The sequence below is a fragment of the Eumetopias jubatus genome, unplaced genomic scaffold (assembly GCF_037043125.1).
Source record: "Eumetopias jubatus isolate StellerSeaLion01/CBP00866 unplaced genomic scaffold, mEumJub1_p1.0 scaffold_7, whole genome shotgun sequence".
NCBI lineage: Eukaryota > Metazoa > Chordata > Mammalia > Carnivora > Otariidae > Eumetopias > Eumetopias jubatus.
In genome coordinates, this window is record NW_028274813.1 from 60,881,952 (window position 1) to 60,898,453 (window position 16,502).

The 16,502-nt window shown below is 37.3% G+C and overlaps 1 protein-coding gene across 2 annotated transcripts in view; it reads left to right on the forward strand.

Annotated features, from left to right (window-relative positions):
- RALGAPA1 (Ral GTPase activating protein catalytic subunit alpha 1) overlaps positions 1-16,502 on the forward strand; it is a 252,659-nt gene that overhangs the window by 61,569 nt on the left and 174,588 nt on the right. For both annotated transcript variants that reach the window (XM_088024638.1, XM_028114832.2), the window contains exon 11: positions 14,964-15,161. In XM_088024638.1, the coding sequence (XP_087880764.1) occupies positions 14,964-15,161 (198 nt within the window). The remainder of the gene's footprint in view (positions 1-14,963; positions 15,162-16,502) is intronic.

Genomic DNA, 16,502 nt, shown 5'->3' on the forward strand with positions numbered 1-16,502 from the left:
TATACTCTGAAGAGTTTTGATCAAGAAAGGATGCTATACTTTGTCAGGTGCTTTTTCTGCATCTATTGAGAGGATCATATGATTCTTGTTCTATCTTTTGTTAATGTATCATATCACGTTGATTGATTTGCGGATGTTGAACCAACCTTGCAGCCCAGGGATAAATCCCACTTGGTCATGGTGAATAATCCTTTTAACGTACTGTTGGATCCTATTGGCTAGTATTTTGGTGAGAATTTTTGCATCCATGTTCGTCAAGGATGTTGGTCTGTAATTCTCCTTTTTGATGGGGTCTTTGTCTGGTTTTGGGATCACGGTAATGCTGGCCTCATAAAATGAGTTTGGAAGTTTTCCTTCCATTTCTATTTTTTGGAACAGTTTCAGGAGAATAGGTATTAATTCTTCTTGAAATGTTTGGTAGAATTCCCCTGGGAAGCCATCTGGCCCTGGGCTTTTGTTTGTTGGGAGATTTTTGATGACTGCTTCAATTTCCTTAGTGGTTATAGGTCTGTTTAGGTTTTCTGTTTCTTCCTGGTTCAGTTTTGGTAGTTGATACATCTCTAGGAATGCATCCATTTCTTCCAGGTTATTTAATTTGCTGGCATAGAGTTGCTCATAATATGTTCTTATAATTGTTTGTATTTCTTTGGTGTTGGTTGTGATCTCTCCTCTTTTATTCATGATTTTGTTGATTTGGGTCATTTCTCTTTTCTTTTTGATCAGTCTGGCCAGGGGTTTATCAATCTTGTTAATTCTTTCAAAGAACCAGCTCCTAGTTTTGTTGATCTGTTCTGCTGTTCTTTTGGTTTCTAGTTCATTGATTTCTGCTCTGATCTTTATTATTTCTCTTCTCCTTCTGGGTTTAGGCTTTATTTGCTGTTTTTTCTCTAGCTCCTTTAGGTGTAGGGTTAGGTTGTGTATTTGAGACCTTTCTTGTTTCTTGAGAAAGGCTTGTATTGCTATATACTTTCCTCTTAGGACTGCCTTTGCTGCATCCCAGAGATTTTGAACAGTTGTGTTTTCATTTTCATTGGTTTCTATGAATTTTTTAAATTCGTCTTTAATTTCCTGGTTGACCCATTCATTCTTTAGTAGGATGCTCTTTAGCCTCCATGTATTTGAGTTCTTTCCGACTTTCCTCTTGTGACTGAGTTCTAGTTTCAAAGCATTGTGATCTGAAAATATGCAGGGACTAATCCCAATCTTTTGGTACCGGTCGAGACCTGATTTGTGACCTAGGATGTGATCTGTTCTGGAGAATGTTCCATGGGCACTAGAGAAGAATGTGTATTCCGTTGCTTTGGGATGGAATGTTCTGAATATGTCTGTGAAGTCCATTTGGTCCAGTGTGTCATTTAAAGTCTTTATTTCCTTGTTGATCTTTTGCTTAGATGATCTGTCTATTTCAGTCAGGGGGGTGTTAAAGTCCCCCACTATTATTGTATTGTTGTCAATGTGTTTCTTTGCTTTTGTTATTAATTGGTTTATGTAATTGGCTGCTCCCATGTTAGGGGCATAGATATTTACAATTGTTAGATCTTCTTGGTGGACAGACCCTTTAAGTAGGATATAGTCTCCTTCCTCGTCTCTTATTACAGTCTTTGTTGTAAAATCTAATTTGTCTGGGGCGCCTGGGTGGCTCAGTCGCTCAGTCGTTAAGCATCTGCCTTCGGCTCAGGTCATGATCCCAGTTTCCTGGGATCGAGTCCTACATTGGGCTCCCTGCTCTGCGGGAAGCCTGCTTCTCCCTCTCCCACTCCCCCTGCTTGTGTTCCTGCTCTCGCTCTCTCTCTCTGTCAAATAAATAAAATCTTAAAAAAAATAAACTCTAATTTGTCTGCTATAAGGATTGCCACCCCAGCTTTCTTTTGGTGTCAATTAGCATGGTAAATGGTTTTCCACCCCTTCACTTTCAATGTGGGGGTGTCCTTGAGTCTAAAATGAGTCTCTTGTAGACAGCATATCGATGTCTTGTTTTTTAATGCAATCTGATAGCCTGTGTCTTTTTTTTTTTTTTTAAGATTTTATTTGACAGAGAGAAAGAGAGAGAGAGACGGTGTGAGAGGGAACACAAGCAGGGGGAGTGGGAAAGGGAGAAGCAGGCTTCCAGCCGAGCAGGGAGCCCTATGCGGGGCTTGATCTAAGGACCTGAGGATCATGACCCGAGCTGAAGGCAGCCGCTTAACGAACTCAGCCACCCAGGCGCCCCAGCCTGTGTCTTTTGATTGGGGCATTTAGCCCATTTACATTCAGGGTAACTATTGAATGATATGAAGTTAGTGCCATTGTATTGCCTGTAAGGTAACTGTTACTGTATATGGTCTGTGGTCTTTTCTGGTCTGTGCTGCTTTTAGGGTCTCTCTTTGCTTAGAGGACCCCTTTCAATATTTCTTGGAGGGCTGGTTTCATGTTTGCAAATTCCTTTAGTTTTTGTTTTTCCTGGAAGCTTTTTATCTCTCCTTCAATTTTCAGTGAGAGCCTAGCTGGTTATAGTATTCTTGGCTGCATATTTTTCTCGTTTAGTGCTCTGAATATATCATGCCAGTCCTTTCTGGCCTGCCAGGTCTCTGTGGATAGGTCCGTTGCCAATCTAATGTTTCTACCTTTATAGGTTACATATCTCTTTTCCCGAGCTGCTTTCAGGATTTTCTCTTTGTCTCTGAGACTCGTAAGTTTTACTATTAGATGTCGGCATGTTGACCTATTTTTATTGATTTTGAGAGGGCTTCTCTGTGCCTCCTGGATTTTTATGCCTTTTTCCGTCCCCACATTAGGGACGTTCTCTGCTATAATTTACTCCAATATACCTTCTGCCCGTCTATGTCTTTCTTCTTCTGGGATCCCAATTATTCTAATATTGTTTCATCTTATGGTATCGCTTATCTCTCGAATTCTGCCCTCGTGATCCAGTAGTTGTTTATCTCTCTTTTTCTCAGCTTCTTTATTTTCCATCATTTGGTCTTCTATATCGCTGATTCTCTCTTCTGCCTCATTTATCCTAGCAGTTAGTGCCCCCATTTTTGATTGCACCTCATTAATAGCCTTTTTGATTTCGATTTGGTTAGATTTTAGTTCTTTTATATTTCCAGGAAGGGTGTCTCTAATAACTTCCATGCTTTTTTCAAGCCCAGCTAGTATTTTTAAAATCTTGATTCTGAACTGTAGGTCCGACATCGTACTAATGTCTGTATTGAGTAGGTCCCTGGCAGATGGTACTACCTCTTGTTCTTTTTGCTGAGGTGATTTCTTTCGTCTTGTCATTTTGTCCAGAGGAGAATAGATGAATGAGAGAACAAAATGCTAACAGGTTAACAATGTTCCCAGAAAATATACTCTAAACAAATCAGAAAAGACCTGAAACCAGGGGAAAAGAAAGGGAAAGAAAGAAAAAAGAAAGAGAAAAAAAAAAGAAAAAGATAAAAACAAAAACAGAACAAAAGAAAAAAAGAATATGATCAGATATGACCAGGCTAGTGCATAGATCAGTGCCACACAGTAGATTTTGGGTGTATTTTGGTCTGTTAGAAGATAGTGCCTCCTAAAATTGTAAAGAAAGAAAGACTTATATATGTACAAAATAAGGGTTGATACAATGAAGGGATGGAAGATGACTGTAAAGATGAAAATTATAAAAGATTTTATAAAAGGAATCGATAAGAAGTTGTTTGAAAAAAGAAAGAAGATTTAAAAAAAAAAAAAGGAGAATGGGATCAGGCAGGAGAGTAGAACAAAGCCATACACTAGAGATATATGGTATATTTTGATCTGTTACAAGAAACTGTATCTCAAAATTTTAAAGAGAGAACAACTTATATATATATGCCAAAAATAAGGGTAACTACTATGAAGGGATAGAATATGACTCTAAAAATGAAAAATAAAAAAAATTTTTTTAAAAAGGGATTGATAAGATGTTGGTTGAAAAAGGGAAAAGAAATTTCAAAAAAAAAAAGTTAAAAAAATTACCTTTGAAAAACTAATGAATCATAGTAAAAAAGCTATGAATTCTATGTGCAGTATTCCCCTAGCGCTGGAGTTCTCCTGTTCTCCATGATGGGTAGACTTGGTCTTGGCTGGCTGTTTGTGCTGATCTTCTGGGGGGGGGGGGCCTGTTGCTATGGTTCCCAAATGTCTTTGCCTGAGGCAGAATTGCCCCGCCCTTGTGATTCCGGGCTAAGCAATCTGCTCGGGTTTGCTCTCGGGAGCTTTTGTTCCCTGTAAGCTCTCGGTACAGCTTTCGAGGATGAGAGTGAAAATGGTGGCCTCCCAATCTCAGTCCAGAGGAACCCAGACCTTGGGGCCCTGCTCCTCAGTGCGCCCCCAGAGAAAAGCAGTCAATCACTCCCGTGTCCCCAATCTCCGGCCGCACTCCGTGCTCACCAGGCCTGTGACTGAGCGTTTCTATCTCTGGCACTCGGCCCGGTGTGGAGTCTCCAAACCTAGCAGATTCCTGCTGTGCACTCCCACGCCGCTCCTCCTGGGGGAGGAAGGGGGTCTCCCAGGCTTTGCCACTTGTTGGGTCCCTGCTGGAGGCGCAGTGGCCCGACTGGGCCGCGGATCACAGTTTATGGCCACCCCGACCTGAAAGCCCGCGCCTCGGTCTGTCTCTGCAGCTGGCTTCCCCGCTCTGATACCTGGGAGCTCTGCTGCACTCAGGCACCCTCCGTCTTTCTGTGACCCCGAGGGTCCTGAGACCACACTGTCCCGCGAGGGTTCCGCCTCCCGCTTAGCCACTGGAGTGACATCCCTCAGCGGAGCCAACTTCTAAGAGTTCCGATTTTGTGCTCCGTGGCTCTTATCACTTGCTAGAAGCGGCGGAGGCCCCCTCCCCCGCCATGTCTCCTCCCGAATATCGCCTCGGATTCACTTCTCCACATGTCCTATCTTCCAGTAAGTGGTCGCTTCTGTGTTCAGAGAGTTGTTGCTACTCTCTTCGCTCTCCTGTTGAGTTCGTAGGTGTTCAGAATGGTTTGATCGCCATTCAGCTGAATTCCTGAGACCAGAGGAAATCCAGGTCTCCTACTCCTCTGCCATCTTGCTCCGCCCTCTTTTGTTAATTTTTGTTCCTTTTATTTCCTTTTTTCTACTTTTCTTGATTTCCTTTTTTTAACTAGCTAATTAATTTTAGTCTCACATTTTTCTCATATGGACTTCCTTGAGGCTATTAATTTACCACTCAGTACTATTTTAGCTACGTTCTACAAATTTTGTTATATAGCATTTTTGCTGTTACCCACTTGTATTTTCTAATTTTCATGTTAATACCTTCTTTGACCTATGAGTTATTTAGCAATTTGTATCTTCCAAACAGAGTTTCCTGATCTTCCTTTTTCTTACAAATTTCTGATGTGATTCTTTGGACAGAGAATATAGTTTGTACGATCCTAGTTGTTTAAAATGTATTGAAACTTATGGTTCAGTTTGTAGTCCGTTTTCGTAAATGTCCTGTATGATTGAAAAGAATGTATGCTTCTCTGTTGAGTTCAGTGATCATTAGAGCCTGAACTTTTCTATATCTTACTTAATGTTTTTGGTCAGCTTGACCTCACAGTTATGAGAGGGGTGTGTTAAAATCTTATACTCTGACAGTGATTTGTCACTTTCTTCCTTCGTATCTCCATAGATTTTTCTTTGTATATTTTGAAGATGTATAATTGATAATTAAGTACATACAAGTTTATAATTTATACCTCAGTGTGAATTATTTTATTTATGGTCCTTCTTATCTGTGGAAATTATTTTTGCTTAGGGTCTGTTGTATTTACTATTTGTAGATTTACATCACTCCCTTTTTATTAAGAACTAGCATCTGGGGCATCTGGCTGGTTTAGTAGGTAGAGCGTGGGACTCTTGATCTCGTGAGATCAAGCCCCACATTAAAAAAAAAAGTACTAGGCTCATGTATTTTTAAAATAATCTTTTAATTTTTAACCTTTTTATATCATTAGATTTTGTATGTCTCTTGTAAATATGGTTTGATTTTTAAAAATCTTTGTCTTTATAAAGTGTTGAAGGAATATCTGATGATCTATAGAATATAAGGGGATGGAGGACCTAGGCTGACTGGGTTTTTTGTCTTGGGCAACTAGGTGCATGGTGTGAACCTTCACTAAAGAAGGAGCATTCTAGAGAAGGAACAGGTTTGGGGCAAAGGTTTGGGGAAAAGTAATGAGATCAGTTTTAAACCAACTGACACCTGGAGCATATCCAAGTGAAGGTATCCAATGGGGAAATGGATGTAAGGTTCTGGGAGAGGGAAGTTGGGATTGGTAATCCAGATTTGGAAGTCACTGGCAAACCTCTTGTACATGAAGCCATAAGATGAATGAAGGGGGGGAAATCAGAGGGGGAGACGAACCATGAGAGACTACGGACTCTGAGAAACTAACTGAGGGTTCTAGAGGGGAGGGGGTAGGGGGATGGGTTAGCCTGGTGATGGGTATTAAAGAGGGCACGTACTGAATGGAGCACTGGGTGTTATACACAAATAATGAATCATGGAACACTACATCAAAAACTAATGATGTATGGTGATTAACATAACATAATAAAAAAAAAGTGACCAGTAATAACCAGTTATATTTTACTGTATTTAGTGTCGAGGTATTTTTTATATAAACCACGCACATGTAAACATTAAAAGACTCTTTTTTTGTTTATATTGTTTGGGGTCTGCTTCTGTTATTAATATGAACATTTTCCAATAAGTCTAATCATTCTTCTACAACATTGTTTTTAATGGCTGCTGTACAATCCCAATACATAGACACCCATCAGTTATTGAAACCATTACCTATTGATAGTTATCAAAATTTTGCTGTTAGATACAATGCTGAAGTGAGTATCTTGATGTATAAAATCTTTGTGTACATGCATAAATATTTCCTAAAAATAAATTCCTGGAATAAAAAAAAAAAAAGTGAATGAGGTCAGCCTGGGAAAACAGGAAGGTCATGAAGAGAAGGCCAAGGACAAAGACCTGTGAGCCCAAGCAAGGGGAGCTGGCAAAAAAGACCGGCAGGGCAGTCAGAGTGGGAAGGTGAGCCGGCCTTTTATTAAACTTCCTTGTGAATAAAAAGAAAAATCTTTGTCCTTTACCTGGAATATTTATATTTATTATAATTACTGATATGTTTGGATTTACTGATACTGTCATATTTTGTTCTCTCTTTTTTTTACCATATCTGTATTTCTTTTGTTAATTATTGTCTTATTTTTTCTTTCCTTATGAATTGATGTTTTCTCATTTTGTATCCTTTTCCTGTCACTTGGTTCGAAAGTTATACTTTATTCCTTTTTCTTTAGTGATTACTATATAAATTTTAACATATATACTTCATTTCCCAAGGTTTAAAGTTTTTTTTTTTTTTTTACCTTTTTTGTAATCAGTATAAGGAGCTTGATCCTTATTACTCTAATTTCTGCCCTCCACCCCACTTAACATATGGTTATTATCAAATCAGTTCTATTTTGCAGGTTTGTGTTTAACTCCAGTATTATTGTTTTGTGCATTCAGTGTTGATTTACATTTAGTTATGTGGTTTATCACTTTCTGTGATTATGATGTCTTCCATCTCAGATCTTTCATTTGGAATCACTTTCCTCTGCTTGAATGAAGTTCATCATTTAGAATTTTATTTTAGTGAATGTCCATTGATATCAAATACTTACAAATTTTTGCCTGTCCGAAAATGTCTTTATTTTTGAAAGACTTTTTCAGTTGGACATAGACTTCTAGATTGACAATTATTTTCACCCAGCACATTTTAGATGCTCAGATACTTTCCCACCATTTTTTGGTTTACATTGTTGCTGTTGAGATGTCAACCAGCAGTTGAACTAATAAATTAATTATCTTTTCTCCACCTCTTTTTTTTTTTAAAGATTATTTATTTGAGAGAGAGAGAGCGCATGAGAGAGAGAGCACAAGGAGGGAGAGCAGCACTGCTGAGCAGGGTGCCTGACAGGGGGCTCAATCCCAGGCCCCGGGATCATGACCTGAGCTGAAGGCAGACGCTTAATGCAGAGCCACCCTTCTCTGGCTCTTTTTTATATCTTTTTTTAGTATTTGGCATTTTACATTTTACTGTGGTGTGTCCAGGTCTGGATTTCCTTTTATTTATTCTTTAGGGGATATTTGAGGCATACTTCATTAATGGATTAATATATTTTGACAATTCTGGAAAATTTTCAGCCATTATCTCTTTAAATATTGCCTCTGTCCCATTTTTTTCTTGTCTTTCCAGGACTCTGACAAGATGTATGTTAGACCTTTTCACTTTATACATGTCTGTTAATCTCAAGTTCATATTTTCCATCTCTTTGTCTGTCTGTCCTACATTCTGGGTACTTCCTTTTTAATTACAACTGCTTCTGGAAGTTGGCCCGTCTGCTCAGTTTTTGTCTCTTGTTCTTTACTTATATTTTATTTATACTAAGCATAGTTATTTTATATTGACTGATCATTCTCATATTCCTGAGGTCTTTGTAGATCTGATTCTGCCATATATGCTTTCTCATGGTGCTCTATTCTCTAAATGTTCTTCGCAGTAGTTTTTTATTTCAGAAATTTAGAATTTAGAATTTTGATTCTGAGCTTTTGTATCTTATGACTTCATTTGCTGATTTGGTTGGTTAAAGGTTAATTCCTTCAGAGAGGAGTTGCATTTCCTTCTTCTAAATGCAAAGAGACGCTACCAACGTCTCATTAAACTGAATTCTTGATTTGAAGTTCAAGCCAGCCACATAATATGAACACAGAGTATAAACCTCTGTTACGGCTAACTTTTAGTTCTAGTGTCTCTGAGGAGATTTTTGTTGTTATTGTTATCTCTTCTCCATTTAGGTATGGGCAGTTTACCTTACTAACTTTTAATGGGTTGGGTTTATTTAATTCAGCATCTCACTGACAATATGTACTCCTTTGAAAATACAACTTTGTTTAGAGTTTTACTGTTGTTCTCCCTGCTTTGCCACAATAGGTCAATGGAAACCAAAGTAATTGGTGCCACTCAAAGTGAAAGTCAGCTTTATTGCTCCCAGTAAAACTTGAGTTTGGATTTCATATAGGTTTTTATTTTTGAATATTTTTTTCCTGCCTTTTGGCTCATCAGTGCATTTAAGATTAAATTTATCTTTTAATCTGCCATTTTGTCTTTTCAATCAAAAGGTTGGTTGGGTTACCTAGTCCACCATAGTCTTGGAAGCAGTTCTCCTGTCATTGAGTTTTTAATCATGCCCCTTATATTTTAATTTTTAAAATTTGCATTTGGTGGTTTTTCCACTTTTTGCTATGGCTCATTCATTCTTTATTCATATTTATTTTCATTTTCTTAATTAAAACATATTAAAAATACTGATTTTATAGTCCTTATTCCACTAATTCCACTAACTTAAGTTTTTACAGTTTGGGCTTTTTGTTGTTTCTGTTTATTTACCCTTGTTTGTTTGTTTTGGATTTTTGTAATATGGACTTAGATTTCTTTGGATTTTGTGGGAATTACTTTGAAACCTGGGTTGAAAGTTGTGTTCCTCCAGAGAGGAATTGCTCTTGCTTCTCCAGGTATTTGGTGGTCCTGTCAACCTTGGTTTATGTTATTTATGTTATTTATGTTATTTATTTATGTTATTTATTTATTTATTTATTTTTAAAATTTTTAAGTAAGCTCTGTGCCCAGTGTGGGGCATGAATTCATGACCCCGAGATCAAGAATTGCATGCTCTACCAAATGAACCAGCCAGGCACCCCAGTCTTGGCTTACTTGAAATTAGAATTTTCACCTTATGATTCTTCCTGCTTTGCAGTACTCCAACTTATGTGATGGCCAGCCTGAGAACATGAACTTGAAGGAAAGGCTATTCTTCCCTTGTATTCCCCTACCCAAAGTCAGTAGACAAGTTTCATCACTGACTCTTCTCTGGAGTTGAGTGTTTTGCCTTCTCCTTCTAGCTTGCCTTTGTATTGAGTTTGTAGCCTTCACTGGTGTCAGTTTTACATGTAGGACTCTGATCTGTCTCTCCCATCTGTACAGGTGGCTATTTAAGCCAATAGTCTGTAGGCTCTCCAAGGCAGCAGCCAGGAGCTTCATTGCTCACTTGCCTGTCTGGATTAATACTCACCTTTTGTTCTAGACTCAGAATATCCTTAGAAGCTGAACCATTAATTTAAAAAGGTATATTGTATTTTTTTTAGATATTTTATGCAGGAATATTTCAGGATATCTTAAAATGATATTGCTGGGAACAGAATTTCTCTGAGACGTTTTTATTCTGATAATTATTTTTATTTATTTTGTTTAGAGAGGGATGGGGGCTGAGGAGCAGAGGGAAAGGGAGAGAGACATCTCAAACAGGCTCTAGGCCCAGTGCAGAGCCCAATGAGGGGCCTGATCCTGCAACCCTGAGATCATGACCTGAGGGGCGCCTGGGTGGCTCAGTTAAGCATCCAACTCTTGATTTTGGCTCAGGTCATGATCTCAGGGTTGTGAGACTGAGACCCATGTTGGGCTCCACGCTGGGCCTGGAGCCTGCTTGAGATTCCCTCTCTCCCTTTCCTTCTGCCCTTTGCCCCTGCTTGTATTCTCTAAAATAAATGAATAACTCTTTTAAGAAAAAGTGATTTTCAAGGTAAAACTTAAGGAAAAATAAATTTTAGGATGGTGACACCAATGAATCATTGATGTTTTGAAAAGGGATCAATTTCTAAGATTAGATTGTCGTAGGGAAGCTTTTTTTACCTGCTTAGTATTACTGATAAATTTTCAAAAATTGAGAATTTGTGAAATATTTCTTTTTATTTTGAAGGTTCATATGTTCCACAATATAATATAGATAAAAATACTTCCCATTAATTATCAGGTATATGGCCATATAATGACTTTGCCCTTAGGAGGCCCAGCTAGAGCACAAGTCTTTCTATAGGTAAATAAGTTTAGTAGAAATATGTTTATTTAACATTTCTCAAATAATTCCATTCACATAGCTTTCACAGTTATTATTTTCCCTATCTTAACTTTTGTTCTTCAGCCTTCCTTTCTTCTCTACCCTTTTCCCCTTCTTTTTTTTACCTGCTACTCATCTCATCCTTTAGATCACAACTTAAATATGATTACACCAGAGAAGTCTTCCATGACCACCTTCATCCACCCACTCAAAGACAGATGCACCCGCATGCATTTGCGCGCGCGCGCGCGCACACACACACACACACGTAGTAAGTACGTCCTTATGATGTTTTTGAAAATTGTCCTCTTCTTCATAGTACCTCTTCTGAGTTTTATATTTATTATAAAAAGTTACTTTTAAAATTCTGATCTTTCCTGCTACCCTCCATGAATGCTTCTCTTATTCATTTATCATTGTGTCCTTAGTGCCTGGTATAGAGTAGGCACCTAGTAAATATTTGGTGAATGAATCAAGAAGTTCTGTTACTGTTGGGGCACCTGGGTGGCTCAGTTGGTTGAGCATCCGACTCTTGATTTCAGCTCAGGTCATGATCTCAGGGTCTTGAGATCGAGCACTGTGTCCGGCTCTTTGCTGGGTGTGGAACTTGCTTGGTATTCTCTCTCTCCCTCTTCCTCTGCCCTTCCCCCAGTTCTTGCATGGATGCTCGCTCTCTCTCCCTCTCTCAAAAAAAAAAAAAAAGGAAGAAGAATAAGTTCTGTAACTGTTGAATGCCAGGTACTTTATTATTGCTACCTGAGGGCTAACATTTATTTCTAGAAGCTAAGTCTTCAGATAATTTGTTAACCATAGTTGATGTTATTTTAGGACCAGTATAATGATTCTGAGTTCTGTCTCAGATGAAGTTATTTATATTGTTATGTGTATTTAAAATGAAGATTTAACTATAAAGCATAAATCCCCAAATCATTTGAAATGATAAAATTTTTCTCCATATCCAATAGAATAGGCATAGATGCACTGCAGGCATTAACCCCCTATTTTATAAGTAAACCCAGTGTACTTTATGTTGTCATTACTTGGAGACTACAGTGAGGAGCCCTCACGTATTTTGATATGAGGTAAATATAACACATCAATAGTCTAACCTTTAAGAACACAGATTTTATATATAGGTATTATATATATATAATTTTTTTCCCCAAAGTCATGTTAAGGCAGTGGATCACAAACTGTGGTCTTAGGCTTCTGGGAAGTTTCCAGGACCTTTTCAGGTCCATGAGGTCAAAACTGTTTTCATGACAGTACTAAGATTTTACTTACTTTTTTCCACTGTCATTTTCTCACAAGTGTAGGGTGAAGTTTTCCAGAGGTACCTGATATGTGATATTGTATTAGACTGAATGAAGAAGCAAGCAGATAAGAGAATCAAACCATCTTTTATTAAGCTAAAAATTAAAGATGTTTGCAAAAATGTCAAGCAATGTTACTCTTATTTTAGAATAACTTACTCTTGTAAACATCTGGTAGAGTAGAGGTTCTGAGACCATTGCTTTACGAAGACAAAAAATTCCCAGGTCTACTAAATGCTCACTGTACTTCATTAAATCTTAAAAGAATGTGTCCATCACAATCTGGGTTGATTAATAATAACAGAATATTAAAAATATTGGAAACCACCATGTTTTGTTACTGTTTTTCACTGAAGAAGAGAGTTGCAGCTACCAGTAAATCACATCTATTGGCAAAGCCAATTGTTAGAAAACTGGATCAGATTATCTTAAACTAATACCATTAAATATTGGATTTTTCTTTCTCCTCTTGTTTTGATTCATTCTCCATGTAGTTTTTGGTTGTGTAGTAGTTTTATGGTCATAGAATCAGAACTGGGATGACCTCATGCAGGTCTATCTACAGACAGAAAATTTGCTGAATACATAGATTCAGAAATATTTTTTGAATGATAACTTGCCTTATTTTCAGTTAATATTGGGGTCTGAGTGGTGCTTCTTCATAGGGATAAGGTGCTGATGTATGGATTTAATATTCTGGTTTGTGTGACAGTTATTTCTCGTCGTAAATGTATAAATTGGCACTCTGGTTTTTATGTATCAGTTTTTTTTTTAAGATTTTATTTATTTATTTGAGAGAGAGAATGAGATAGAGAGAGAAAGCATGAGAGGGGGGAGGGTCTGAGGGAGAAGCAGACTCACTGCTGAGCAGGGAGCCCGGTGCGGGGCTCGATCCCGGGACTCCAGGATCATGACCTGAGCCGAAGGCAGTCGCTTAACCAACTGAGCCACCCTATGTATCAGGCACCCTGTGTATCAGTTTTTTTAGCCATGGCTAATATCAGTCTTTCCTTAAGATCCATATTTAGTGTGTTGGCAAAATCAGACTTTGGGGCTTATAAGGACAAGGGATATATATACTCTGGGCCTTAGTAAATTCATCAAGCCACTTGGAATATCATGTGACAGTTTATGAATTAATAAATATCTTAGCTCTAGAGATTGCTAATATTTTTTAAATGATTAAACTTTGTTTTAGATCAGTTTTAGGTTCACAGCAAAATTGAGCAGAAACTGCAGAGGGTTTCCATGCCAATTTTAAAAAGTTCATTTTTTCAGTATCTGAGAATAGAATTTCTTTGAGATTGAGATTTTTTTCTTATACCTTGAACCTTTTTAAGGAAGGCTGAGTTGTTGCTAGAATTATAAAACAAATATTCTAAGAGCAGACAGTGATGATCCAAATCATGCCATTGACCATTAGGCTGCTAGAATATGAGAGTGAGAATTTTGGAATGGATTTGTTAGATGAAAGAAAGGAGCAAGTAATGTAGATTGCTAGGGAATTAATAATAATAAATAAATAAAAGGATTACCAAACTACATTAAATATCCTGTTGATATTATACATTAACTTTTCATCATTATCTTGGAAAGCTGATTTTCTTGGCTAGTTTCTTTCAGATAAAATAGTCATTTGAGCCCATTATTATTATTAAATACACCTACTGATAGCCGTATAGGAGGAAGTGCCAGGTTTTTGGGTAAAGGTCTTGTGACTTTTAGAGTTGAAATTAATAAATACTGGTTGTAAAAGGAAAAATTAAAAGCAATTTAATTCCTTTTTTTTTTTTTTGTAAAGAGAAAGTCCAGTGAAAATGTTAACACATGAACACAAATATGCATGATGAAAGGAATTTGGGTCGTGAGCTGGAGTACTTTTACTGTTTATTTTTGCCTGTCTGAATTGTATAAAAAAGCTTTTTTATTGTGAAAATGTAGTATTTTTGTGATGAAGAGAATATTTACTTTTTTTTAAAAGTTAAGGCAACCCAGAAAGTACATAAAGGAAAGAATAATTGTAAGGTATTCCTTTTAATTATTTAAGTATTTTGCCTTATTTAACTTATTTAACATTATTTATTGTATGTAAAATGAAATAAAGCTGTATCAGTTTTTCTTATGTGTTTATAGTTGCCTTTTTCATGTAATTTGTATTACTTCTTGGAATCAGATTTAATTTTTAATTTAACTCATCGAAATTTATTTCAATAGTAATCTGAAAACAATGTTATAAAACTATGATTTATTATGAAAAGTGATATTTACATTGAGCTTTGTAGGAGTATAGTTATTTCATGAAACATGGAATATTTTCATTCTGAGATAGTACAAGTGAAACAAATCTTTGCTCTTGTACTTGAAATCCATGTCTGTCTACCAAAAGCATTTCTTCCTTTTTTTTTTTTAATATTTTATTTTTAAGTAATCTCTACACCCAATGTAGGGCTTGAACTCCTGACCCTGAGATCAAAAGTTGCATGCTCTATTGACTGAGCCAGCCAGGCACCCCTGCTGAAAGTATTTCTATGTCAATATATTTACAAATTTTTTGGAAACAAAAGGCTTTTTCTGACCTTGGATTGGTTGACTTTTAACTCTTTAAAAATCATTTATATCATACTTTATAACAAGATAAAAATGTATGTATTAGTGGTTTGTGGCAAAGTGAAATGTATAATTATGTGTGTTCTCTTTTTTTTTCACTAGGCATTTTTATTACCAATTTGTGAAGCAGCAGCTATGAGAAAAGTGGTAAAAGTATATCAAGAATGGATCCAGCAAGAAGAAAAACCTTTGTTTATGCAAGAACCAGAAGAAATTGTGATCTCTTCTTCGGACTTACCTTGTATTGACAATGTCACAGACCATGTTATTTCAGTGGAAGAAGGAGAAAAGAGAGAAGAGGTAAACTTATATGACTTAACATATTTTAGTATACGTTTAATAGATTTTCACAAAAGTGTAATAATATGTTGAGATACATATACATAATAAATGGGAAGTTAAAGATACCTTTTAGTATATTTTGCAACATAGGTAATACAACAGTTACCACAGTACTCTGTCCTAATGCTCTTTGATGTCACAACTTTAAAAAATTACTCTTGAGATTGTGTACTGATTCTTTAATTCATTGTGTAGATCAAAATTAGATGCCATTTTAAAAGGTGTAATATTTGAGACTGTTAGGAGGATGGCAGAGTATATGCAGATCCTGAGCTCACCTCTCCCCACAAACACAGCAAGACTGCAACTACATAAAAAGGAACTCTGACTGAGAAAGACCTAAAGACTAGGAGACCAGCTCTTGCACAGCTAAAGATAAAAAGAAAAAGCCATAGGGTGCCTGGCTGGCTCGGTTGGTAGAGTGACTCTTAATCTCCGGGTTGTGAGTTCAAGGCCCATGTTGGGCATACAGCTTACTTAAAAAAAAAAAAAAAGAAAGAAAGGGGGGAAAAGCCACCTTGAGAAGGGCAAAGTGTGACAGAGATGAGGTCAGGTTGGGAACCAAACCCCCAGTCTGGTGACCCACAAGTGATTTGTTGTCGCAGGCCCAGAGATCCTACCTGAGAAGCAAGGGATTTAAGCACCCTGTCATACATCCCCGCTGTAGAGATCTGCACAGGAAAAATGAGACCTCCCCACAACATCTGGCTTTGAAAATCAGCAGAGCTGAACTTTAGGAGCTTTGAAAATCATTGAAGCTTAACTCTGGGACAACCAGGGGGCTATAGGAAACAGACAGTGCTCCTGAAGGCCCCACCCACAATTTCACACACTCTGAGATCCAGCACAGAGACAGTAGTTTGCAGAGCTTTGAGTTTGAGATGTACATGAAGGATATTTTTTGACTGAATGAAAAGTATACCAGAGGGAATCAACAACTGGGGAGAGGGTACAGAAGAATGGATCAGTGATCTGGAAGACAGAATGGTGGAAATACCCAAGCTGAGCAGCAAAAGAAAAAAGAATTTTATATAAGATAGGGTGAGGGACTTCTGGGGCAACATCAGAAGTATTAACATTTGCATTATAGGGGTCCCAGAAGAAGGGAGTGAGAAAGGGGCAGAAAACTTATTGAAGGAAAAACAGCTGAGAACTTTCCCAAACTGAGAAAGGAAACAGACATCCAGGTTCAGGAAGCATAGATAGCCCCAAATAAGATGTACCCAAAGATGTCCACATAGGAATTAAAATGTTGTAAGTTATATAGAATTTTAAAAGCAGCAAGAGAAAAGCAACTTC